The sequence below is a fragment of the Thamnophis elegans genome, chromosome 3 (genome assembly GCF_009769535.1).
Source record: "Thamnophis elegans isolate rThaEle1 chromosome 3, rThaEle1.pri, whole genome shotgun sequence".
In the NCBI taxonomy this organism is placed as follows: Eukaryota; Metazoa; Chordata; class Lepidosauria; order Squamata; family Colubridae; genus Thamnophis; species Thamnophis elegans.
Genome location: NC_045543.1, coordinates 123,633,019 through 123,660,801, shown reverse-complemented (window position 1 = coordinate 123,660,801; position 27,783 = coordinate 123,633,019). Strand labels below are relative to the sequence as shown.

Genomic DNA, 27,783 nt, shown 5'->3' with positions numbered 1-27,783 from the left:
CTTCAAACTTTTCCTCTTGAATCCTAATTAAAATCATCCCCAGCTGTTACTCTTCCAATAAGGAAGCTCTCGTTAGTGTTGATGAAAGTTTCAAGAATAAATAGCACTTTTAGAAATGGTGAGTTTTGAGGAGGATAGAGCCAGAGATATGGAGGAATGTGGATTAGTAGGTGGGGTTTGATTAGACCCTAAAAGAATTTCAGTTCTTGCTCAGACATGAAGCTGCTCAGGGAGATCAATTATTCTTCATCAGTTCTAGTTCTCAAAGTTTTGTGACTATGTAACAATAAGACTTATATATGGATTTACAGTGTTTTACAGCCCTTTCTAAGCACTTTACAGAGTTAGCATATTGTCCCCAACAATCTGAGTCCTCATTTTACTGACCTTGGAAGGATGGAAGGCTGAGTCAACCTTGAGCCTGCTGAGATTCGAACTGCCAACCTGCAGGCAGCCGGAAGTCAACAGAAATAGCCTGCATTCTAACTTCATTCTAATCATTGTGCTACCACGGCTCTTAGGATGGGATTAATGTGTAAATATGTTTTGGGATATTGCTTTTCCCCCCTATTATTACTATTTATAAATAATTGATTTCTTATCATTTTAAATACAGAAAATACCAAAAGACAGCTGTGATACAGGGCAGAACATCACTTGTAAAGTAGGCTATCCCTTCCTGTCTCCCAAGGAGGAGGTAAGATGATGAGTAAATCAGTGGGGATGACATGTGTATAACATATTTAAATATGTTGTTAGTTGCAAAGTCGTGTCTGACCCATCGCGACGCCCTGGACAATGTTCCTCCAGGCATTCCTGTCCTCTACCATCCTCTGGAGTTCATTTAAGCTCACACCTACTGCTTCCATGACTCCATCCAGCCACATCATTCTCTGTCATCCCATTCTTCTTTTGCCCACAATTGTTCCCAGCATTAGGCTTTCCTCCAATGAGTCCTTTCTTCTCATTAGCTGGCCAAAGTATTTGAATTTCATCTTCAGGATCAGGCCTTCTAAAGAGCAGTCAGGGTTGATCTCCTCTAGGACTGACCGATTCGATCACCTTGCAGTCCAAGAGACTTGCAGGAGTCTTCTCCAGTTTAAATATAAACAAATACAAATAATGTTTGAAAATATCTGTTCTCCTCCCACCACATTTTTTTTCCAGGTGGCAAAACCTTGAACAAAAAGTTTGTCCATTTGTATATCCAAGGTATCATCTTTTTCTATGCATTCTTGTAGCTTGTCATTTTTTAGATCCACATTCAGATCAGTTGCAGTCTTACCTGGTAAAACCTATTCCTCTTCCATAGCATCTTTTAAACATAGTTTATCTACAATGGCAGACACACTTAAAATTAACTTCCAAGTCTGCTGTTCACAAATATCTTTCAATATGTCCAGTGCTCCACTATAAGGCTCCATTCTGCGTTAGTAAGTCAAATTAAAGTCTTCTTCTCTTTTAATAGTATTATTTGGATCATTCTGCTTCCCTCTAGTGTTCAAGGTTCAAAGTTCCATACTATCATTTTTTAAAGAAATCATAGTATGCATGAATTTGTGTATGCGTAGATATATCCATGCATGTCTGTGTGTCTGAATTAAAAGCGTATATTTCAACATTTCTCCAATTGGTATCCTACAATCAACAGAGGTTACCAGTTGGCAGAAAGTTAATATATCTCATGTTTACAATTCAAACCTACAGGAAACAAAACAAGAATGAAACGCAAACTAAAAGTAAAGAAGAAATAAATAGAGAAGCAGCAAATGGAATTCATATTTAGAACTTTGTCCTCAAGCGCCTTCTCAAATGATGAATATTCTTAATTAGTTTGGCTAATTAAGAACATTCCACATTTAAGAATCCAACCTTATTGTGCACTTAACTATGATGCAATGAGATATAGTCAGATTGATGAAGTTGTTGCTTTCTTATTTAGTTTCTATACGTGGGATGGGAAGAATGATGTTTGTCCAGATGTTATCATAAGACAAATTCGAGATAAATATCAATAAAAGTAGCAGGAAAACAACAGTTCAGAGTTGAGGGGACTTTAGACTGGATCTTGAAAAGAGCAGAAAGTTGGCCTTGAAATATACTTAACCACCTAACTCAGTGATGGCTAACTTTTTTGCCAATGTGTGCCAAAAGCAGGGGGAGCACAGGTGGATCATGTCCGTGTGTGCCCACACCCATAATTTGATGTGCCCGTGCATGTTCACGCGACCCCCACACAGCCCCCACTTTTGACACATGATGGCACAGTGGACCCGTTTTTCTCCCTCCCCAGGTTCCAGACGCTTTCTAGGAGCCTGGGAAGGGTGAAAAAGGCCTTCCCCATATCCCACCTGGAGGCCTTCCAGAGGCTGAAAAGAGCCCATTTATGGACTTCCGGTTGGACCGGAAGATCTGTTTTTTGCTCTCCCCAGACTCCAGAGCCTTCCTAGGAGCCTGGGGAAGGCGAAAACAGCCTTTCCCATCCCCCGGAGGCCCACTGGAGGCCGAAAACACCCTGTTTGCTGACTTCTGGTGGGCCCAGAAGGCCCAAAAATCAGCTGGATGGTGCACGCATGAGTTTGTGTGCCCACCGATATGGCTCTGCGTGCTATAAGTTTGCCATCATCGACCTAGCTGGTTCATTTGCACAACAATATAACTTTCGTTAGATTACTTGTTGCTTAGAGAATATTGTGCAAACTTAGGGCCTATGTGAATTCAGCAAGCAAGTAAAGATGCCAATTCCACAAGAAATTCCATATGAAATTTCAATTACCAATTTATCTTTAATCATAAACTGATAAAAGAGGAAAGTTTTTTTTAAAAAAAACAATTGGTTGAATTTCAGAACATTTAAAAGGGTGGGAAGTCTGTGCATTTCAGGTGCCACTATAATACACTAGAACACCCCACTTTTGGCTATTTTCTTTATGAAAATTCAAAAAATTCGCATTCTTGGATGGTTTAAATACACAAACATTCCAGGAAACCTCTTTCCAACACCACCAAATGGAATGCACAGGGTTTGTCTTATGTGAATTCTGAAAATCATAGAAGTAGACTAGAATCCATATGGGAACATAAACAATAAGAGGTCAAAGTAACAACAAGCTGCATTTTGTGGGTAATATGTATTTGTATATTACTAACCCCCAGATGCAAAATGGACCTGGTTGCAGAAAACAGGGAAGCCTTAATGGCTTTGTGATCATAAGAACAATTTCTTCCTTAGAGCTCGTGACCAAAGAGACGTTTATCTTCAGTTAGACAAAGTTCAGGCAACCAGACTCTTGATTCAGATCTTCCTTTGAGAATTGAAGCTTATGTGACAGGATATGTGAGAGGCCTGGCCTCTGGCCTATGTATGAGATCATGTGAATTTCCTATAAATATTCTATTTCCTTAAGGGAAAAACAGGAGAGTGGAATAGCCAAGTAATATATATATAGTATACTCGGTAAAAAAAAGAAAGAAAAATTTAAACAGTATACCAATCAATATATACTGAATTTTTATAATATATTATTTCAATTTTATACCACTTACCCATATTTTTCAGAGTATAAGATGCACCAGAGTATAAGATACACCAAGATTTTGAAGAGGCAAATTAAAAAAAAAGTTTTTGCACTCTGCAGACATCCCAAAAATGGGCCATTGTTTTGTGAAAACGAGCCCTTTTCTTGTCAAAAAAAGGGCATGCACAGCCTTTAGGAGGTTTATAGAGGGGGGGGGAATTGAGCAAAAAATGGACCATTTTTGCTCATTTCTGCCCTCCCCAGCCCCCAGGAGCACTCTATTAGCCTCCTAAAGGCTATGCACGGCCATTTTTGTGAAGGGGGCAGGGTTTCGGGAGGCAAAAAAATGCTGTATTCAGTCTATAAGACACACCCAGATTTTCAGCCTCTGTTTTACGGAGAAAAGGTGCATCTTATACGCCGAAAAATACGGTACTTCAAATATCCTAGAGATGAAACCAATAAAAGAAAACTTTTGTTGAACATTTGAAATGTTGGTGATCTCTGAGCTTGCTTGTTTTCTTGCAGATGTTTCATTATGGAAACTAGGTAACATCATGACTAGAACTGATGATGTTACCCAGCTTAGATAATGAAATGTCTGCTGGAAAACAAGCAAGCTCAGAGAGCATCAAGGATCACTCTAGAGATGTCCTGGTGCTCTGGAACAGACATCCTTTTTGACTGGATGCCACCAAATGAATGAGTTGGAGTTCCACTAGTTATGCTTTAGACAAAGGAAGGCCAAAAACAGCTGAAACCTTTTAGGTTGATGGAATGAAATCCTTCATGTTAAAATATACTTCTTGCCTTCACTCACATTGACCAGTGAAGACAAAACAGCTGTTCTGGTAGCATCCAGCCATCCTTCTCAGTCTTTCTGTATGACTGAGACTTTATAGAGAATAATTTATGTGGAATTCTGTTATTTTTACCAGATTGTCATATTCTGTCATCTGGCTCAGTTGTCTTGACAGGAACTTGGCTAAAAATGAACTTTCCCACAATATCTTCTCCAGTGCCTTATAAGCAAAATACCTTTACTACTTGCAGCTTTTTTGCTACATTGTTCTTGAAATATATTTATACAAAGCAGCTTTTCTGTTTAGTGCAATATAAACCCTCTTTTTTTAAAAAAAGCTAAAAACCTGCTAGTGAAACTCAATGGAATTGGAACAGAGAAACAATTGGTTTGCTTGGTGTTAAAGCAATAGAGGAAAATTAATTCAGTAGTCTAGAGAGAAAGAAACATAAGCTTGTTAGAACTATACAAGAGCTGGCAAAAGGGGAGTGAAACATTATTTAAATTAACAGTAATAAGGTAACATTTGGAAGTTGCTCAGACAGATTCCATCTTTATCCACGGAAGTCATCTTCCTTACTCTTTAAAATATTTCCTGCAGATTTCACATCTCTCTCTACTCAAGTTTCAGGAACCCCCTCTAATCCATATTATGCCACCTGGGAAAGTTAAGGGAAGTCATCAAAACCATAAAAAAGCGAAAGTTAGAATATTTTGGACATGTGATGTGACACCCAGAAAAATGTGGCATACTTCACTTAATCCTCCAGGGAAAAAATTGAAGGCAAATGAGGTCCAGGCAGAAAAAGAACATCATGGCTTCAAAATTAAGGGACTGGTTTGGACAAAACTCAGCAGTACTTTTTCATGCGGCTGTTGATAAAAATAAATAACAACATAATCGCCAATGTCCAATGATGGATGTGGCACAAGAAGAAGTTATTTAAAAGGAGATGTATCTCTACCATTTCAGCGGAATATTGAAAAAAGAGTTTCGTCTCAATAGCCCACCTGCAAAGTGATTTTTTTAAAAAATGCAACAACATGATTTAATTCAAATCCTTACATTTCTACATTTCTATCAGCAGTTGTCAATCCATAACGGTATTACCACATTACTCATGACTATTGGTTACATTATTTTAAGGCTACGAACTGAACATTAATAACATCTATGTGACGGGCATTATAAAAATATTTTAAGCAACAATTTTCAAATGTTAAGTCCATGTTCATACCTGCATATTATATTTCTAAATTAAAACATAAATTTCAAATAAATTGTAGCACTATAATTATTTTGTCATTCACAGTCTTTTTGCCTTTCTTTTTCATATGTACACACTTTATATAGACTTTAGATAAATCTATCTATATGTACATAGACTCATTAGTCCAAATGTGCATGAGAACTTCATAACATATGTGTGTGTCTGCGTTCGTGTGTGCGTTCGTGTGTGTGTATACACTAGGGACCTCCTCCAGACTTTATATCCTCATCTTCATTTTATTGCTCAGTGTCCAAAAAAAGAAAACATTTCTTTTAGTAAGGGGAAATGTAATGATGAATTGTATTCAATTTTTAGCAATAGAGGTAGAACTTAGACTTATATACTGCTTCACAGTGCTTTTACAGCCGTCTCTAAGCGATTTACAGAGTCAGCATATTGCCCCCAACAATCTGGGTCCTCATTTTACTCATCTCAGAAGGATGGAATCTTGAGCCTGGTGAGATTTGAACTGCCAAATTGCAGGCAACCAGCATTGGCAGAAGTATCCTGCAGTACTGCACTCTAACCACTGTGCCACCTTGGCTTTTTTGTTGAAAATATAATTGCAGTTTTATTTTATTTAATTATAAACACTGACATTTTATGCACTTTCTTTTCATTTAGATTTACTTCGAAATAGCAGTCCAGTTCAATGTGTCGCATCTCCTGGAAAATACAACAATTCACTTTTCTGTTACAAGGTTGGTACCAGTAATATCTACACAATTTTAGATTGAATTGGGATCCACTCTCTTATTTTGGCTTCCCCCATTGAAATTATGGGAAAGTTTTCATTGAATCAAGATTGCACAAAACTACATTAGTCTATAATTTATTGGAATAAAAGGCTAAATGGTGATTTATAAAAAGAGTGAAATCAAATAATAAATTTCATTGAATGATTAAGATGTAATAAAAGAATCAATGGCAATATAGTAAAATAATACCTAAAGCAATAAGTAAGTGGTTAAAAGGATTAATAAAGGGTAAATTTTAAACTATTCAAAGCTTAACCAATGGCAAATCTTATATTAATTCAAATCAGAAAAACTGAATGGAGTTCCAACACTTGTAGGTTCCATTTATAGCGTAAGCATATTTAAGCATCCAAACTATTAAATCCTAAAACAGATTCATTATCTACTCCTTTACTGGAAGGTTTAATGATCTTATTTGATTTTAAGCTTTGGGTAGAATTAAGAAAACTTAATAAAGAAAGAAAATATAAAGAAATCAAAGGGTAGAATACTCTGTCCATTTATAGTGGAATAAAAGTTTAAAGATCTTGAACTGAGTGGGGGGGGGGGATCCTGACAGCATGTTGGTAGTGGTGCAATGGTTACAATGCAATATTGCAGACTAACTCTGCCCACAGCCTGACCAGTTCAAGGTTGATTCATCCTTCCATCCTTCCAAGTTTGGTAAAATGAAGACCCAGATTGTTGAGGGCAATATGCTGACAGTGCAAACTGCTCAAAGAGTGCTATGAAGCACTATGGAGCAGTATAAATCTCTACTGATGTTAGTGCTACTGCTCTAACATCATAAAATATTTCCTTGCTTCTTTACATGAGTTAATGTTTTATTGATACAGTATTTTGCAGTGACCTTATGATTTGATTGGCTGTTGGCATTCTTAGGTTACCATAAAATTTCATTAGTCTCTACTTCTGAATTCACAATAGTTGCTGATTACATGTACAAATCTTGATAAACCAGCATAGATATTAATTAATTGTTGTAATTAATTAACATTTCTTTTGAATTCCATACTTAATTGGCTATTTTAAATCTGGACTTTCTTCTCCAGAAATTAAGTTGACGCTAAGCTAGTTACACATTTTTCCACTTCAAGTTTCTTTACAAATAAAAATGAAATAATTTTATAATATAGCAATAAAGCAAAACATGGGTTGGTGTTTTGATCATAATAGCTTGTTGGTTAAAATTGCTTGTTGTCTAAAGCAACTTTTGAAATATATTTTGTTTTAGTGATAGTGATGAACTTGATGAGACTCTTGGAGACAACAGAGGGACAATTTCGTTTCCAGTAAAATATGAAAGTGGATTAATATTTAAAAGGTATATCTCGCTTTTATCTGTATTTTATACTGATCATCCAGGGTTTTTTTCTGTGATAGAAAGTCCCGTCCTCCCCAAAACAAGAGAGTGATGTGGTAGCACAGTTTCCTAATTTGTTCCTTAGTTCCCTTGACCACTAATGGCTCTTGGTTCTGACTGAGGCTGAACCTCAACCCATGGTATCATTCTGGTAGTGCACATAGTCTTTTAGTTCAAGCCTGATTTTATATGGAATCCTTCAATATAACAAGCAAACCAGGGGTGGGCAGCTGGGGGTTCACAGGGGTTCAGGAAAACCTCTATCTAAGATTCTGTGCAAGTTGGAGAACCCTCAAATACCAAACTTGGCTGGCCCCGCCCACCCCTCCCCTCCCAAGAGTCCCCACGTTTCCCATTTTGGATGCAGGTAGCTCAGGGTGGGCAAAAAATGGGCCTAATGAAAGTTTGGGAAGGCCAGAAACAGGCCCATTTCTGGCCTCCAGAGGACCTCTGGAGCCTGGGGAGGTCATTTTTGTCTTTCCGGAGGCTCGAGGAAAGCCTCCAGAGCCAGGAGAGGGCACAAACGCTCCTCCTCCTGCCGCCGTGGTGTAGGAGGCCGACTAGGCCACGCCCACCATGGCCACACCCACCCAGCAACCAGGCAGAGAACCCCCTGCTAAAAAATTTTAAGATCACCCCAACACACACACAGAGAGAGACTATTGTTTCTGATAATTCATGTCCAAACCATGGTGCTAAAGTTGACTTGTTTTTTTTATCCTTTGAAAGATCTTGAAATATAGCATTGCTATTTTTCAGATTCTTTCACAGAAAAAAAAGATAGAAGAATCTTCACTGCGGATGATAACCAGTCCATAGAACACCTTACATATGTTATAATGATTAATCAATCCAAAGTAAATAGAGCAACTAAACTGTTGCAACCAATTATAAGTAAACAGAGCACCCAAACTCTTCCATTTATTATATATGATAAATATTTCATACTATATTATCTGGCTTGTTCCATCACTGAAAACATAGTCAATTAATCAATGTTTTACCTCTTATTAATCTGGGGGGAAAAAGAATGAAATTAGACTGCTGCGTTTGACTGGGTGGTTTAAACTGGATTAACAATTTCATACTGTATAAATTGGATGGCAAAAAGTATGCATTATTTAGAAAAAAAAATCAGGTTTATTAAATTCATATTTTTTTGAACAAGAATAACACATATTGTTTCATTTCATTTCATTTTGTATGGATAACTGAAATGAACATATGACTACTTTGTGATTCTCAATCACTGAACATTATTTTATTTCTTTTTAAGAGAATCTAGTCCACATCACATCATCATCGCTGCAAATGACACAATACCTGCAGTCATTAATTCTACTGACAATATTGGAGAAGAAATTAATATAAACTACTTGGTAAGAGATGATGCCATTTTTTCTGGTTGTGAACTTTGAAAAATAACATTTATGTGTTGTATTTTTTTTAATCAGGTAAACTTTAATTAAGCTAGTTTGTAATATTTTCTATGAACTAGATATAACTTTCTGCAAATGGAACTTCAGGTCACATCACCTGCACATTTCCAAATTCTGCTGCAAAGGATAACCAGATTTTTAGTACAAATTTGAGGGGGGTGTATTCCTATACAGAGGATCAAAACAAATTCACACTTCTGGCAGGAGCACGGTGACAGTGGTTGATACATCTAGAATTCATCTGTTCAATTATAGCAGGAGTGTCAAACTCGATTTCATAGAAGGCCGCATCAGGGTTGTGTTTGACCTTGGGGGCCAGGGGTGGGGGTGGCCAGGTTGGGCACAGCCAGCTCAGCATCACTCGTTGAGGCTCCGCTTTTGGCTGCGACAGCCTCCTATAACCCTCTGCCAGCGAAAACACAGCCCGTGCATGTCCTCCCCAACAGGGGTGAGTTCTGGCAATCACTACTGCCAGTTCACTCATGGCCGCATGAATAAAAAAGCAAAAATTGCTCTGCACATGCGCAGAAGCAAAAAAAACCCAAGATGGTAGCACCTATGGCGCCTCCCGGAGGACCAATTCAGAAGCGTGGCAGGCCTGGTTCGCTGCTGGTTCCCGTGACCCAGGCTGCCAACCACTACCAGTTTGGCTGAACCGATCTGAACATGTAGGAACCCACCACTGCTGCCCAAGCTCCATTTTCGCTGGCAGAAGGTTGCAGGAGGCCATTGCAGCAAAAAATGAGGCTCAAGAGGGCCGTGTAGAAGTCCCATGGGCTGGTTCTTCGCTGTTTCCAGGAAAGCCCCATGAGCCAGATCTAAGCACCCTGTGGACCAGATCTGGCCCGCGGGCCTTGAGTTTTACACCCCTGAATTATAGACTTTTGCCAATTATAGACACTTTTCTGAAAAATAAATGCCACTTATTCTTCTTGCTTCATCTTTTTCCTTGGACACATAATTAGCAAGCAATTAATAAGAAACTTAAATATATTTACAACAAACCACAGACAGAACAAGTCATTGTGTCAGTGAAGTATAACATGGCCACTAGTAATATACCACAGATTATTTATTTTATTTCCCTTAGAGATATGTTCTAATTTAATTTATAGTCTTTTGATTTTTAAGATAATATTTAAATAATTATTTTCCATGCATGCAAATTTAGTAAGGTGGAAATCTACTGCTATGAAATAAAATTGTACACTGTGTTATTTGTTTAGTAGTGACTATAGCACTTGTTAACAATGGGGAAACATTTTTTTTTATTTTAATTAGCCTTTCATTCATCTTTATAGATTGAGAAGGGAGAACATTTCTTACAGCCACAGCTTGCATTGCAAATCTCATTTCCAAAGAATATTTCAGTTGAAAATCAAATCCTTTACTTCACCAGGATATCATACTCAGAGGTAAATCTGCAATATATAAACTAACGCTGCTCTGAAGTTCAAAATTAGATTTCAATTTCTACAACATGGGTCCTTGAATGAGTCAATGTTCCATCTGTTTCTTTCCATAAAGGAGAAAATGGAGTCTACTTGGGTATCATAATAAATAAAATAAAGATACTTAAAACATTACATTTTTTCTTCTTGTGATAGAATGCAAAATGCCAATCCAGCCACCCAAGTGATTTGTTAAAGATTGATATGGGCAAACCATTCAAAACATCAAAGATACAAGAACCTCTAAAGGATCCCAATATAGTATGTATACCTCATTTTATATGGAGTTTTTTTTTGGGGGGGACACAGGGAGTTAATAATTCATTTTAGTGTACAATATTAAGTTGGGTTTGCATTGTGTTTCAAGGCCTGGGTATTGGGAGCCTAGGGTTGATTAAATTAATGTTTCTCAACTTCATCAACAAAGTTTAAGATGTGTGGAGTTCAACTGTTGTAATTCCTTGGCCAACATGAGGAATCACAAACATCTTAAGATTGTTAAGGTTGAGAAACAATGGGTTAGATCAGGGGTGTCAAACTGGTGGCCCATGGCCCGGATGCTTCATGCACAGGCCATGCCCATTCCAGCTCCATGAAGAGAAAAATATTGTGATACATCATGTGACAGCAACTTGACCACTCAAATTTGACACCTGTGGGTTAGATGGTCCATTGAATGTTGTTTGTTACTTGTTTTGGTTGGCTTTATCCTCAGCGACCATTGTAGTTTTCTTCTTTGCTGATATTTCTTCTTATTGTTTTGAAATGTTGCAAGTGGCACCCAAAGGCACATTCACTAGATGTGCAGCCATATAAATTGATTAAACAAATAACATTAGTAGAATGATCCTTATCAGGTTTTGAAACAGATTTTTATTTTATTTATTATAGCTTGCAGTCAGGGCCTTCCTGAAAGCAAAATGATGGGCAATCTGAATGAATGAACTTTACTGGTATCACCATTGTTATTAACAGTACTTATTTCAGCATGATATGGAGAATGTGTCCGGTTATCTAATAATTTTGCTATACTGGGCAGTCATAGTTTCCAAATATATTAATGATGAATGTCTATGGTCTTTTCTACAGAATTGTGATGGATATGATTGTGCATCCATTAATTGCACTATAGCACCTTCGAATATAACTCACGTGAATATTTCATTCAGACTCTGGAAGCCTACTTTCATAACGGTAAGTGAGCAATCATGTTTATTAACAATTTAAAATGATATGTTGTCAGCGGTGTAATCCTCTGAAGTATGCTACCAGTTCGGTGAGTCTGCTACTGAGTGCGCCCATGCGCGCCTGAGGTGCACCTGCACAGTGCTAAAAAGGAACCATTTGAAGCCTTCCAAGTCTGCAAAGGTAAGTAGAACGGGGGGGGGGGGGAAATCCGCTGTGCCACACAATTTAGATTAGCTAGAAAGCAGGAAATCCGACGATTTTAGCGAATATAAATCGCGTGTCACAGCTGATTGTTGCCCAGCTGATCATCGGAAATACCAGTTCACCCAAACCAGTAGCATTTTTTTACTACCAGTTCAAGCGAACCGGTCCAAACCGGTAGCATTTCACTACATCTTGTCAAAATCACATTCATATTATAGATACATGCATCGTGCTACTTACTTCCTCTTTATTAGTATTGGCTGGGAAGCTTCTACAGAAAGAAGTGTTATGCTGTATTATTAATATATAATTTGTTCAGGGGGCAGGTTTTTATCGTGATTCACCTGTTTTTACAGTTACTTCTTATATTTATTATTGAAAATTTTAGGAAAAAAAGTTTTACAAATATATACCTCCCCTGCCCCCCAAGCCCAACTCCCCCCACCCCCCACCCCAACCTCCCAGAACAAAACAGAGTATAAACATTAACATCCATATTCTAAAATAAGCTAACAGACTTTAGCATCATCCCTCACTTGTACTTTAACTCCCCTTTTGTAAAGCTAACTTTAAGCAAATTGTATCCTTGCTTGCGCATTCATTCATAAGCTATCTGGAATTTCTTAGTCCCGTATTTATTCTGAATATAATCAATCCATCTTCTCCATTCCAGCTTGTATTTCTCATCTGAATGGTCCTTAAGATATGCTGATATTTTAGCCATCTCTGCTAAGTTTGTTACTTTTAGTGTCTATTCTTGAATAGTAGGTAATTCTTCCTTCTTCCAGTACTGCGCCACAGTTACTTCTTGATATATATTTAATTTAATGCAATTTTTACTGCTATTGTATTTGCCGTAAGTCAAATTTGATCGAAGCACATAGGTACAAATTTTGAGGCATTGATGGAGCTATTGATTTTTATTCATGCTCAGAATTCCCAGATGTTAGCCATATTCGGACTATGAAAATTCTAGCTCAATAACTCTTGATGGTGATAGGTAGAACTATAAACTATACTGAATTTCATTATTAGAGTATATAATTACAGATAGTACTCAACTTACAACAGTTCATTTAGTGACCATTTGAAGTTAAAATGGCACTGAAGAAAATGACTTATGAGTATTTTTCACATTTATGCTCGTTGCATTATCTCCATGGTCACATGATCAAAATTTGTACTATTTATCAAAATTTGTCATATTTATGACTGTTGCAGTGTCATCTGATTTCCTTTTGGGACTTTCTGACAAGCCAGGTCAATGGGGAAGACTTAACAACTGCAATCATTCACTTAGCAACTGTGGCAAGAAAAGTCATAAAATGGGCAAAATTCACTTAACAACTGTCTTGCTTAGCAACAGAAATTGTGGATTCAATTGAGGTTGTAAGGCAAGGATTACCTGTATACTATTATGACAAAAGAATATAAGAAAAAAAATGTGATAAGTCTCCTCTTATTTCTTTGATTCTTCATGCTAAAGCAATGAGCACCATAAACTGTTAACATCTACATATGTTTGAGGCAGTGTTGGGTTCCGGATCCCATTCTAACCAGTACGGTTGGAACGGACCCGGCATCGCCCACATGGACGTGCGTGATGCACGTGCACATGTGTGCAGCCGTGGCACGACAAAGCCGCACTACGCAAAATAGCGGAGATTAAATCGCGTCGCTAAAGTCGCGACGTCATCACCGCGGGTCATCACCGCGGGGACAACAGCGCGGCGACAGAAGGGCGTTCTTTGCCTCCAAAGGTAGCCCTCCTCCTCCAGCTGACAGCGGCAGCGGGCACGGGGCAAAGCGGGCTGCCCAGCAGCAGCAGCAGCCTGCGGGAAGGGTCCAGCACAGCCACGGGGGGCAGCAGGAAGCCCACGGGGGGCCCGAGCAGGGCCGCCGATGCTGGCGGCGGAGGAGGACACAGCAGCGGCGGCGGCTGAGGCTCTCCCGGGGCCGGCGAAGCGGGCTTGCCCGGCAGAGGCAGGCCGCCCTCTTCTTCCTCAACAACATCTCCTTGGATGGGCGGCCGCCGCCACCGGGCAAGCCCGCTTCGCCGGCCCCGGGAGAGCCTCAGCCGCCGCCGCTGCCCGCCCTGCCTCTTCCTCCGGGGGAGGCGCCGGTGGTGGAGGCTGCCCGTCCAAGGAGATGTTGTTGAGGAAGAAGAGGGCAGCCTACCTCCGCCGGGCAAGCCCGCTTCGCCGGCCCGGGAGAGCCTCAGCCGCCGCCGCTGCCACGTCCTCCTCCGCTTCCTGCTGCCCCCCGCGGCTGAGCTGGACCCTTCCCGTGGGCTGCTGCTGCTGGGCAGCCCGCTTTGCCCCGTGCCCGCTGCCGCTGTCAGCTGGAGGAGGAGGGCTACCTTTGGAGGCAAAGAACGAAGCATGTAGAACGCCCTTCTGTCACCGCGCTGTTGTCGCGGCGGTAGGGTCGTTTTTTTCTTAGCGCTTCGGACACCGCGGATTTGCCTCCGCACTTATGTCGGAGCGGATAAGGGCATCACGGGTTTGTGGTGGAACCGTGTGCGGCACGCACATGCATCATAGCTGCCAGCAACGCTTCCGCAAGTCTTTGCGATGCTCCAGCTGCTCAGCAGAGCATCGAGCAGGCGCTGTATACTTCATGCGCCTGCGCGGAAGCACCAAAGGCTTTAAAGAACAGATAAGGAGCTTGTATGGGCAGGTGGGCCCTCCGGAACACCGTACTGGAACGGTACCTGGTGCTCTGGGCAGGCTCCGGTAAACCCGTACCGGGGCGTACCACCTGCAACCCACCACTGGTTTGAGGCAAAATTAAACATTATAGTATAGAACTGTAATGTTGTAAAACAATAACCTGCAGTCTTTTCTTTCTGCTGCATGCCATAATAATTTATTTTCATTAAGACGAAGTGTCGAGTGAAAAGAAGAATTACCTTCTTTCTTCTAAAAAGAAAATATTGATAGAACTTAACAGTTTTCATGGATGTTGGTAGGTTCTTGGTTTTGAAACCAGAGCAAAATTGTCTTTATAAAATGATGGCTAGATAGATGCTGTTTACTATTTTTCAATAGAGGATATTGTTGTTAATATTCAAAGAAAGCAAAGACTGGCCTAAACAGAAATGCAGCCATTTGTTCCATCATGGCTCGGATTTCCCATTTTACCATAAGGGGCTGTCAGTAAGAGCTGAAGAAGCTTCTTGGATGAGAAGCAAAACATCTTCAAAAGAAAAAAAACAAGAAAGTTCCGTTGCTTCTTGAAAAAGCACCTTTGGAACAACCAGGACCTGGATGACTGAGGATCTCCATAGACATCATATGCCAGACATCTCCCAGCAGGGCCAAGAGGAGATATAAAATGAGAGTACTGATTCATCAGGGAAATGTTCCAGGTCAGAGGTCTCCAACCTTGACAACTTTAAGTCTGGCGGACTTCAGCTCCCAGAATTCCTCAGCCAGTTGGCTGGGAAATTCCGGGAGTTGATGTCCACTAGGCTTAAAATTGTCAAGGTTGGAGACCCGTGTTCCAGGTAACTAAAGCTACAAAGAGAAAATACCATTGAAAAGAGGTAATGTTGCCTCAGTATCCAGGCATGCGATAGGACTAAAAATCAAAGAACAGGGTGAAAAAAAAAGCCTGAAATTACATATAAAGAAGACCAAAGTTTGACAGCAGGTACATAAATTAATAATGAATACATTGAAGTGCTAGAAAGCTTCTGCTGTTTGGGATCAACCATCAACAATTAAAAAAAAACAAGCAGCTAAGACTACTATTTGATAGAACAGCCATGAAGGTCTTGGAAAAAATATTGAAATGCTCTAATGTGTCTATACTCGTAATGGTGAACCTAGAGCACACATGCCAAAGGTGGCACGCAGAGCCCTCTCTGCTGGCACGCACATCAGATCTGTGTGGCGTTTCTTTCATGAGCTCCTGTTTCCCTGCAAATGACGAAACAGACACTCACAAAAGAAAAAGATCTTACCTCTTGCTGCGCTGCTGGTGTTGGAATGCCACACTTCCCGCCATCCAGTTTGTCTTTGGGTCTCTGCTGATCATGCACACATGCCTGCGCAGGAGTGTGTTTGCACCTTTCAGTTTGGGCATGTGTGCATGCAGTTTGGTCACTCGGTGTCTAAAGGGTTTGCCATCTCTGGTCTATACTTACAAAGACAATTATGCAAGCCATGGTATTCCATGTGACATCAAGGAAGTGAAAGTTGGACTTTAAAGAAGCAGGACAGAAAAAATACTGAGGCCTTTGAACTTTGAGGTCAGAAAAGACTCCTGAGAATACCAAGCGAATGGATCTTTAAACAAATCAACCCCTAGTGCTCATTCAAGGCACAAATGACCAGGCTCAAATTATCCTATTTTGGACACATTAGGTGAAGATCCAGTTCTCTGAAAAAAGTTCTAATTCTGGATAAGTAAGAAAGAAAGAGAAGAAAGGCAGCAGCAAAGGAGATGGACTCAGTTACGAGATCCTGAATATTCTGTTGGGAGACGTGGAAGAATAGGTTAGGGACAGATCCTCTTGCAGAGAAATCTATATGGTTGCTAGGAGTTGAAAATAGTTTGATGGCACATAATCAATTTTTTTATTATGCAGCTCTATAAACCATATGTTTCTGGTTTCCTGTAAGCCTTTTTACAACAAAGATATTGCCTTAGAAAAAGAATTAGAAAGAAAAAATAATCTCACCATGTTCTAGTATTGGCTTCAACTTGCAAGCATTTTTTTTTGTTCTTTGGTCCAAAGATTGATCTCATGAGATTGTAGGAGAAGAACAACTGAAAACATTGGACAATAAGTGAGTCCAGATGGTAAGCAACATTTGTGTAGAGTCCAGATTATTGTTTCTCAACTCTGGCATGCCTTGAGGAGGAGTATGATGGAGTTTGAGACGAACTGAAACTGCAGTGTCCACTAAGCGATACAAATATTTGGTGCCAATAGTTTTTCCTTTGGCCCTTCTTGTGTCAACCTCCAGAAGAAAAGGTTTAAATAAAATCCTAAATTTTAAATTATCCTTTAAATCCTAAAGTTTAAATTATCTTAAATAAGCCAAAATGCTGCTTATTTTCCCTGTGAAGGTCATTAAGTGAGTGTAATAGTAAATTGTTCTGTCATCATAGCAAATTCCTTTATGTGCACTTCTACTGACATTTCTTATAAGCAATAAGCAGCATTTTCCTCTCTGGGTCTTCTTTTGAATTTGGAACCAACCATGTAAGAATAAGCATTATAACTTCCATTTTATTCCAGGCAAAAATTCACAGCATAGAACTCATTGTGAAAGCAAGTCTAAGGAGTGAAAACTCATTAATGATCTTGAAGAAAGAAAACGAAAAAATAGAGGTGAGTTCCAGCAGTTTATTTAGCATATCATGAATTCAACTGGCAAGCCAGTTTAGCCAGAAAAATTATCTGCCTGTAATTAGGTGGAAAAACCCTAATAAATATAGAAAAAAAATACTTATAAATAACCATTCAGGCTATTAGCTATATATTTGCTTGCAACTCCATTGCTTTTTTAAATTTGAACCTTAATACAGCTGTTGGCATTTTACAAATTAATAAATATTTGTGAGTGTCCTTGTAACAATAATATTTAGATATGTATAACTGGTATAATTAAGGTGACCAGACGTCCCGCTTTCAGCGTGACAGGCACACTTTTGTACAATTTGTCCCGCGCCCTGCCCAGTTTTCAAAAAGTCCCGCTCCCCAGCCCATCAGCTGTCACTCGCTCCCCTGCCCATCCACATGCTTTCAGTGGGGTGCATGCTGGGAGGAATCTCTCCTGTCCTCCCAGCTCCCTTTCGCCCGCAGCAGAGATCGGGTGGGCCAGAGGAAGCACTTTAATCAATGGGATGCGTGCAGGGAGGAGAGGAGATATTCGTCCCTGCGCGCAGCCCACTGATTAAAATACTTGCTGTCACTCGCCCGAGCTCTGATGCCAGCGAAAGAAAAGTCCTTTCCGCCTGAATCCCGCCCGAGCTCTGATGCGGGCATCAGTGGGGTGCGTGCAGGGAGGAGAAGAGAGATTCCTCCCAGCACGCACCCCACTGATTAAAGCGCTTTCAGTGGGATGCGTGCAGGGAGGAATCCCTCCTGTCCTCCCAGCTCCCTTTCGCCCACAGCAGAGATCGGGTGGGCCAGAGGAAGCACTTTAATCAGTGGGATGCGTGCAGGGAGGAGAGGAGATATTTGTCCCTGCATGAAGCCCACTGATTAAAATACTTGCTGTTGCTCGTCTGAGCTCTGATGCCAGCGAAAGAAAAGTCCTTTCTGCCTGAATCCCACCCGAGCTCTGATGCAGGGAGGAGAGGAGAGATTCCTTTCTGCACAAGCCCCCCCCTCTTCTTTAGAAGAGCTGGAAGCATTAGGGGAGGGGGCTTTGCGCATCCCCCCTCCCCCGAAGCCCCGCACCTGCTTACAGCAGCCCCAGATCACCAGTGGCATCGGACTCCAGCTCCCATCCCAGCCCTCTGCACAAGGTGACGCTTGCAAAGGAGAGATGCGAGAGGCGCTGGGATTTGTTAGAATCGGATGAAGCTTGGCTTTGGAAATGTTGGGGGGGGGGAAGCGAAAGTGAAAGCCCCATAGAGTGATGCCACCAAGAAGAGTTTTGCAGTGTTCCACGGCCCTCCCCCCTCGGGAAAGGAGGGTTGGGATCACAGGCACCTGACTCTATTCGCTTTGGGTGTGCATCATAATGTTGTAAGCCGCCCGGTGTTACCTGTGTGTGAGGTGGGCTGCCCTATGCATTCGCGTGTGTGCGTGGGAGAGAGAGAGAGTGAAAAAGAGAGGGAGAAATAATTATATTAATTAGATAGATCAGTGTTTCTCCACCTTGGAGACTTGAAAGTGTGTGGACTTCAATGAGATAAATGATAATGAGATGAGCGAGGGAGAGGGAGAGAGGGAGAAAGAGAGAGAGAGAGAGAGAGATACCATAGCTACATAGACAGATAGGCAGGCAGATAGATGGATGGATAGAGAGAAAGAGAGAGAGATAGGTAGGCAGGGAGATAGACGTACGGAGAGAGAGAGAGAGAGAGAGGGAGAGGGATACCATAACTAGATAGACAGATAGGCAGGCAGAGAGACAGACAGAAGGAGAGAGAGAGACAAAGAGATACCATAACTAGATAGACAGATAGGCAGGCAGATAGACAGACAGACGGATGGATGGATAAAGAGAGAGAGGATATGTATAATTAAGGTGACCAGACGTCCCTAGCGAGGCCGCAGGCTGGCACTAACCGCCGTGGCCTAGCTTCCTCCTCCCCCCCCCCCATCAATGGTGTCCCTCTTTACCAATCTGAAAATCTGGTCACCTTAGGTATAATGCATAAGTTGAACAATGTAAAATGTCAGCACATATCTTACAGTTGTCAGTTTAGCTAATTGGACAACTGAGGCTCCATCTTTCATGTATATGTTATGTATGTGATGCCTCATATTAAATAGGACTGGGATATAATTGTCTTGCTCAACCGTGAAATGGTGGCATATAAATTTAATCCATCAGTCATACAATAAAACCTATATTTATTTGGAAAATATCTAAATCCTATATTAGGATTAAGAGTTACAGTAGGTATCAACCAGGGACGTGCAGTCAGGGGAGGCAGGGGAAACAGGGCCTTACCACTGTCATCATGAAAAGAAAAGAAAAATTAAAAGGAAAAAGGCTGAGGTAGTTGCTGCCAGAGTCACAGTGGATGACTCTGCTTAGTGCTTAACTGTTTAAAAAAGTCTCTAAAAAAGTGCCCTCTACAGGGAGTGGCAGGAGAACGAGGTGCCTCATTTAGTCTGACTTTATGATCACTCGAGCAGAGCTAAGCAAGGGTTAAAAGCCGAAAAATTCCTTATGTAGATGAGGCACGTGGTTCTCTCGCCTCCTGTAGAGGGTGTTTTTAAAAGGCTTTTTAGAGGCTCTGGGATCAACTAGCTCAGTCTGACCTCAGAGTTCATGCCTTTCTCCTTTTTACATTTTTTTTCTTTTCATGAGGGCAGGCAAGAGCAGAGTTGAAATCCTCTCTGAAACAGCTGGAAAAGGTTTGTGTTTGTTTGAGAGAGAGTGAGTGAGAGAGGGATCCAACTTCTCTGTGTGCGTGTGTCTGTTTGAGAGAGAGGGGAGGGAGGGAGAGAGGGAGGAAGGAGGGAGAGGGAGCGGGAAAATGCTGTCGCTTTAAATCGGAACTGAGCATGCCTGGCCGTGGAATTCTGGGAGTTGAAGTCCACAAGTCTAAAAAAAATTGAAACCCCTGTGTCAGTGCCTCTCCAGCTATAAACCTCACCGCACGTCACTGGTATCAACTTGCAAATCAGTAGGTATAGAAATGTAGTTTTAATGTAGGTGTAGACTTGGAGCTTTAATATTCTGAAATGATGTACAGTGTATGACTTATCACATTTTTCTTTCCAAGGTGCAAGTATTTATTTATAGAATAGAACACATTGCAGAAGAAACAAAACATTTGCACTTATAGAACTATCCCATAAGAGAAGAGGAGAGACTCAAAGTTCAAATTTTCTAACACTAGCATTTGCACACTCCCATTTACATTTTTAATTGATCCCTAAACAGTTTTATTCATTAAAAAAAAACTAGGTTGGAGTCAGAGTTAAAATCTACACTTCCAGTTGTTGTTTCCCATCCAACATCTGTAGAAGATTTTGAAGACAAGTGGAAAGTTGTTGGGATAAAAATAATTAGTCCTGTCTCACTAAAGAGAACCTTTGAATCAATCCCAAGTTGTATTCGATAACAAAAGAATGGGTTTCTAATGAATAAAAAAGTAAAAAAGTATTTTCTATTCAACTTGATTCCCCAGTTTCTATTTTAGAGAAATCATGAATGCTTGTTTTGATTTAATGTATTTCAGACAATAATTCAAATCTCAAAGGAGCTTCTTCCTGGCCATGTGCCATTATGGGTCATTCTACTGAGTGTTTTTGCTGGACTCCTGATTCTTACCTTGCTTATATTTGCATTATGGAAGGTAAGATTCATTTTTTACATTTTTTTCCTGAAACCTTGGTGAGTTGGCAAAGGCAAGAAGGGGAAAATCTTTCTGACTACCTGCTTAAGCAAAGCCACTTAACTGATGACCCATCCATGAATTTAAAAGAAAATCAATGTTTTCTATCTTGCAATGTTACAAATAAAAAAAAGTGGTTCAGGAATCAGATTTTGTATGACATAACTTTGAAAGTTGGTGTGTATATTATTATTATTATTATTATTATTATTATTATTATTATTATTATTATTAAATGGTTGTTAATTAATATTTATATAATCAGATTCTAAATGTCATTAAAAAGTGCAAAATATTTTGGAGAAGGTTAGTGGCTGTTCACATTGGTGTTGTTATCTGGTTGGATGGAAATATAATCCAAATGAGAAAAACAGTGCTCTAAATTAGATATATACCAGTATAAACTTGCACTTCCTTATAAGCTTGGCTTTTCCTAAATCTTATTTCTCACATGTGTCTTTTTTCATGTTTTTATAACTATTTAGTTTTCAGTTCTCAATTTGTAAATATATATTTACAAATTTCTACTGGAAATTATTTTCATTCTTCCCAGTGTTCCATATAAAAATACTTTATTGTTCTCATATTAATAACTTTATCTCATCAGGTTTGAAATAGGGTTGCACTTTTTTTTGTAATATAATCTAATAGTTAAAAAACATCTGTTATTATTCATTTGGCCATAAGTTGGCAGTCTTGTCAAAGCTAAGAAAATAAGGTCTTTACAACTTGAAACAATTTTTAGTGCCTTAAGAGACACTAGTTTCATTAATTGTTTCAATTATTATTAGTGTTACCACAAAGTGACCCATAAAACAACAACAATGTGTAATAGTGATACCCATTGTCATCGGAGCACTTGGTACCATGTCCTAGAATTTTATAAGATACATCAACAAATTGCAACTTCCTGCAATAACACCAGCAGAACTGCAAAAAACTGTGCCAGAACATCTTATATTTTAAGAAGGTACTTGGTTGATACCTAGGATGCTGACAGCAGCCCGTTCCAACCATTAGCACCAGTCAATGGTATTTGTGATGCATTTTTGAATGTTCAGTTGACTGAACATGTTTAATGAATAAAGTTAATAATAATAATAATACAGAGAATCAACTTTGCATCAATAAAATAAAATGGAGAGAAAGAGAAACTTAAGTTAGTGTCTTAGTAATAGACCAGTGGAGGATACAGAATATTAAATTATATTAGAAATAAACGATAGAGGATAGCAGAAATCCCAAGGTGCAAAAATAAATGGCATTAGTCAACTATGAAAAGTAATGCTTTTAATTCCAAGCAGTATGCATGTCATTCTATATATTTCCCTCAGAGTAAATCTAGTTCATATTACCAAATTAACTGATGGGTCTTTCACAATTTATATTTATCCTAATATGGTTTTATGACTTTTGTTCCTTTTCGTGTTTCATCTGAAGAAATTTTATTTTTTCCATATGGGGATGGGGAAGGGAGTATTGGAACGATTGACACTCAAGAAAAAGTGTCACTTGGAATCTGTCATTAGCTCATAGTCTACACTTAGACATGTTGCACATGTCAGATTTTGTATTTATCTCCTTTGTGTCTAATGCAGTAATTTTTAATCTGAGGGTTTGTTTGTTTTTATTTTCCTTGCAGGCTGGGTTTTTCAACAGGCCCTTAAGAAAGAAAATGGAGAAATGAGAAGAAACTCCAGAAAAAGAAAAAAAAAAACTCTTAACAGTTCTTCAATGAACTGTCCTTTGGTCGACTTCTGACATATGACTATAAATCCAATCCTTGGTTCAATGTAAGAAAAGAAGTTTTTCACAGAAGTTTTATTTCAAACAACACTTTATGCTGAGCAATAAAGGAAACAAAAAGAAGAAGAAAACCAACAAACCATAGATAGAAAAGATAATTCTGGAGTGAAAGCTTCTCTTTTCTTTTCTTTTTCTTTTTTTTATAGGTGAGCAGGACTGAAAAATCTGTGCAACTTGTTCTGAACTTGGAACTTTTTCTCAGATATCTTTATTGATATACAAGCAACTTTGAAGTCAATGTGTATTCAAAACTAGGGACAGAGCATGAGACAATTTACTCCTCAGATTCTATCCTTATTTTTAATATCGTCACTTATTTTTTAGAGCACAACCCACAGTTTTTTTTTATCTCAAATGTATGCACAGGGACATATATCCTGCTGAATTGAATCTGAAGATTTCAAACAGTGTCTGATATGCATAAACATCTGCAACTTTGATTTATCACCATTCTTACATGGCCAAGAAGCCCATATTCAAAGCTGAGTATGCTACTGATTTGGGAAACATTTATTCAGGAGGAAAAACACCGTTCAGAAATTAGCAACGGCACCATAAAACTTCACAGAGGTGTTATCTATCACGCATCAGATGGAATTCCCCGCCTTGTGTATAACTCTAGAAAAATTATTACTTCATGGCTAAGATCATATTTGTAATCGGAGAACCTCAAGTACAATCCTTGATATTTACAATTTCAGAGGGGAAAAATGTGGATCCAAAAAACTGAAAACTTGCTATATATCGCTAACGCTAAGATATCAGAAAAGATATCAGAAAAGTTATATTTCTCATAAATTAAAAGTGTGTGGGTCCTATAAGTTAGTTTACATCTAGAAATAGAAACTTTTAACCATTTTGTGCAGTTAAAAAAAATGAAGAAGGGACTTTTTTCACACCGAAGGGGTGAATTTGAAAGCAGATGCCATTCCTTCACATAGCTTCCCCTTATGACTGAAATAAATCATAAGACTACATTAGAATCATGCATCACTGAACCATTTTATTTCTCCAAGGTGTATATCCTCAGTAATGTTTTCAGGTACGGTATGTATTGACCACCAGGAGGCAGTACAATGCTGGTTTTCTAATAAAGATAAAATCAACAGCACACTGCCTCCTGGTGATCAATGTAATAAAATAAGAATAGCTATCTGCACAGATGATTACTGCTTTCTCATTATTAATGATGAATCCTTGAAAAATCATTTGCTTTATATTTAGTGGAAAATGTGAAAAAATGATTTTTTTTCCTGAAAATGTTAAATCATAGTTCTTTAATTTATTACAGACAGAATATGGATCTTCATGCAAATCACTAATGCTTGAAAATTGCTTGATTGTTAGCAGAAAAATAAGATTTTTTTGCCTTCAAATCAGTGACTACATGGAGAAGTCCAAGCAGTTTTCCAGACAGAAGTTTATGGCCTTCTTCCCAAGGCTGAGAGGGGGTGACTAGCAGGTCCCAGGCAAAATTAGAATTCAAATTTCCCTGCTCAATTTTTTTCTCACCAGCAGACCACTGTAATGTGATACACTATAATAAGGCAGTATAGCAAATGCTTTTGACAAAAAATTCAACATGACATGACCATCATAGATGCTATGAGTGCATTTACCTAATGATTTATTTTCATTATTTTCTTCAGATGCTTTTTGTTGCTGTTTTAGCCACCGTGTTTTTCCTCACTGAAAGGGTTGATTGGTATCAACCCTTTTCAAATATTACACAAATGTTTGAACTTTATACTGGTGCTCATAAATTCTGTAATTCTATTGTGAATTGTACAATCTTCCCATATCCATCTGCCACTATATGTAATTTAAATATTTGTTCAAATAGACTTTTAGAATAGCTACAGTTATTTATGTTAAATATTAACATTTTATCAATCCACTGGAATTTTTTAAAATGTTATGCTGAACAATTGTTGTACATAAACAGACTATTATGATTATTTTTTTAAAAAATCAAAATCTGAAAAAATCTGAAGACTTATTATTGGAGGATTACACAGCAATGGCAATAAAAAATGACCCATATTGGGAATGATGCGAATCATGAAAATGATAGAATAGGATTTCCTCACAAGTACAGTTTCATTTGGATGGATATTGGAGCTTCTGGAGCTTTTATTTCAAATATTTCAATATTTCAAATATCCAATTTTAAATGCATTATAAGCAATAAGAATCCAGATTGGGATTGAAATAAAGCAAGGTATCCTGTAGGACAATTTTCAGCTGCATGGACTTCAATTCCCAGAACTCTCCAGCCAGCAAGGGAACTGTTTTAGTTTCATCTACAATAGATCCCTTACCTGTTAGGAACCAGGTGACACAATTGGAGGCGAGTGGCGAGCAAGTGAGCAAAACCAAAACCATCCTCCCCCTCCCCCCAGTCTGTGGAAAATTTGTCTTCCATTAAACCAGTCCCTTGTGCCAAAAGGGTTGATACATACAAAGTGTTTGCACTGTTTTCCCTACTGAAAAGATAAACAACATTGTATTTCCCTTTTCAAGAATTGTTGTTGTTAATTGCAAAGTTATGTCCGACCTGTTGTGACACCATGGCCTTCCTGTTCTCTACCATCCTCTGTCCATTTAAGCTCACACCTTCTGCTTCAGTGACTCCATCCAGCCACCTCATTCTCTGCCATCCCCTTCTTCTTTTGCCCTCAATCTTTCCCAGAATTAGGCTCTTCTCCAGTGAGTCCTTCCTTCTCATTAGGTGGCCAAAGTATTTGAGTTTCATCTTCAGGATTTGGCCTTCTAAAGAGCAGTCAGGGTTGATCTCCTCTAGGACTTACCGGTTTGATCGCCTAACAGTCCAAGGGACTCCAGCACCATAGTTCAAAGGCCTCAATTCTTTGGCACTCAGTCTTGTTTATGGTCCATCTTTCACAGCCATACATTGCAAATGGGAAAACCATAGCCTTGATGTCTATCTATATTACTATATAGTAATATATTAGTAGGGTGAAGTTTCTGGTTTTTAGTATGCTGTCTAGATTTGCCAAAGCTTTCCTCCCAGGAGCAAGCGTCTTTTAATTTCTTGGCTGCAGTCCCCATCTGTGGTGATCTTGGAACGCAGGAAAATAAAATCTGTCACTACCTCCATTTCTTCCCCTTCTATTTGCCAGGAACTGAGAAGGCCGGATTCCATGATCTTAGTTAGAATTACAGGGATGTTTGTATTTCATATTGATGCCCTTAAATTTTGTGACTTTATTGTGAGTTGTACAGTCTTCCCATTTGAAGGCTGGCTGGGAAGTTCTGGGAGTTGAAGTCCACTGTTCTTAAAATTGCAAGGTTGAGACACACTGCTATAAATAAATGTACTTTAATTTTCTACTTATAAATTGAGGAGTTATTTAAGTGACTAAATTTAAGGTCTCAAATACTAATTCATACCATACATTGTACAGCATATAGATAAAGTATCATGGAATAGATAAAATATTGTAAGCAGTTTAAAACACTAATAACACTACTGAACACTATGGTCTAAATCTACTTGAACTTAACCAAGGGTCACAAAGTCCAATTTAAAGCACTAGCAAATATTATTGGCATAGCTAATTTGTAGGTACGGCTGACTTTATCTAGATAGTGATTACAAGGTGTAGCCACTGTACTTATTTTAATGGAATTTAGTTTCAAATATTGATAGGAACATGAAAATAGAAGCAATTGCATTCAGTAATTTTAAATTTTCTAGTTAAATATTGTTGAAATGCCCTAGAGAAAGTAGGTCATAAATTGGAGTACAATGCTACGTAATGTGAAAAATAACTTTTCTCCCATTTGTGTCTCTTTTTGTGTATTATAAACTGTTTTTGTCATACACTTGTCATTTCAAGAGCAGCATGTTGATAAATGCATATTTTTAAAATAGAAGTTTATTATTTATTTCACTATCTAATTTTCTTTTCATGTGGAATGTTCCACCTATGTCTCTATAGTTATTCTACCCACACACATCAAGGATCTCTGATCTACAATATTTAGTTTTGAACTGGGATTCTAAATTTTCTCCTGACGTATTAAAACTAATTTGCAGTGGCAAATGATGGGAATCCATTTTGCCCCATTACCAGCAGTCAAACCGGGAAACTGTGTTCGACATAGAAGTGTCCACAAGGCATAGTTTAAAAAATTCAAGATGGTGGACAATACAATACAATCAAAACTTTTTTTTCATATAAACAGGTAGAGTTTCCTTGCAGCTGCCAACTTGACTTTTAACCTGTCTAGAGCTGCTTTGAGTCCAAAACATTCACCAAAATCATTTTCTTCCTGAGTATTTACAAAAAGGAGTCATCATCAAATTGTTTGGGGAAAAAAAGGTGAAATGCCATTTTATATGGAGGTTAAAAACATTGTGTCCATTGTATTATGTTGAGGTAAAGGCCTGACTCATGCCTTGCAGCATCAATTGAAGTAACATGCCATGTATTCATTTCTATTTTTTCTGTAAATAGTATTTGTGTGGGTGAGATTATGTGAATGTCTATGTGTGTTACTAATATAATTACACAATCTTGTCTAAAATTGTGAATAAAACTCTTTGCTTAGTCATTATAATTTAGCAGACACTGCATTAAGATTTACAACTTGAGATCTATGAATAATTATGACTGTAGGTGACCAATATTTGAAAAAGTCCCTCAGGATAGGCTGATTTAACACATACTACTTTCTATTAATTCTGTCCATGTATGGACAGGATCACAGAGAAACCTTAATTTCCTTCCTGTACAGTTTGAAATCTTATATTAGACCGAGATTTGTATGTTTATGAGAGGTATTAATCTTATTCTGTGCTAAATAAAGAACAAGTGAACTGTGATTTAACTTTACTGATAACATAGCAAGGCTCTTGTGGGATGGCAAGCTGTTATGTGGTTTGTTTTTGGCTGGTGAGCCCACTAACAGATATCA

The 27,783-nt window shown here is 38.8% G+C and overlaps 1 protein-coding gene across 1 annotated transcript in view; it reads left to right on the top strand.

The window, feature by feature from the left end:
- Positions 1 to 23,554, top strand: part of ITGA1 (integrin subunit alpha 1) — a 92,518-nt gene extending 68,964 nt beyond the window's left edge. The window contains exons 21-30 of the mRNA XM_032213140.1: positions 617 to 697; positions 6,216 to 6,292; positions 7,584 to 7,673; positions 8,989 to 9,091; positions 10,453 to 10,566; positions 10,759 to 10,863; positions 11,692 to 11,796; positions 17,246 to 17,338; positions 20,878 to 20,994; positions 22,676 to 23,554. Of these exons, the coding sequence (XP_032069031.1) occupies positions 617 to 697; positions 6,216 to 6,292; positions 7,584 to 7,673; positions 8,989 to 9,091; positions 10,453 to 10,566; positions 10,759 to 10,863; positions 11,692 to 11,796; positions 17,246 to 17,338; positions 20,878 to 20,994; positions 22,676 to 22,720 (930 nt within the window). The 3' untranslated portion in view covers positions 22,721 to 23,554. The remainder of the gene's footprint in view (positions 1 to 616; positions 698 to 6,215; positions 6,293 to 7,583; positions 7,674 to 8,988; positions 9,092 to 10,452; positions 10,567 to 10,758; positions 10,864 to 11,691; positions 11,797 to 17,245; positions 17,339 to 20,877; positions 20,995 to 22,675) is intronic.
- The last annotated feature ends 4,229 nt before the right edge of the window (positions 23,555 to 27,783 follow it).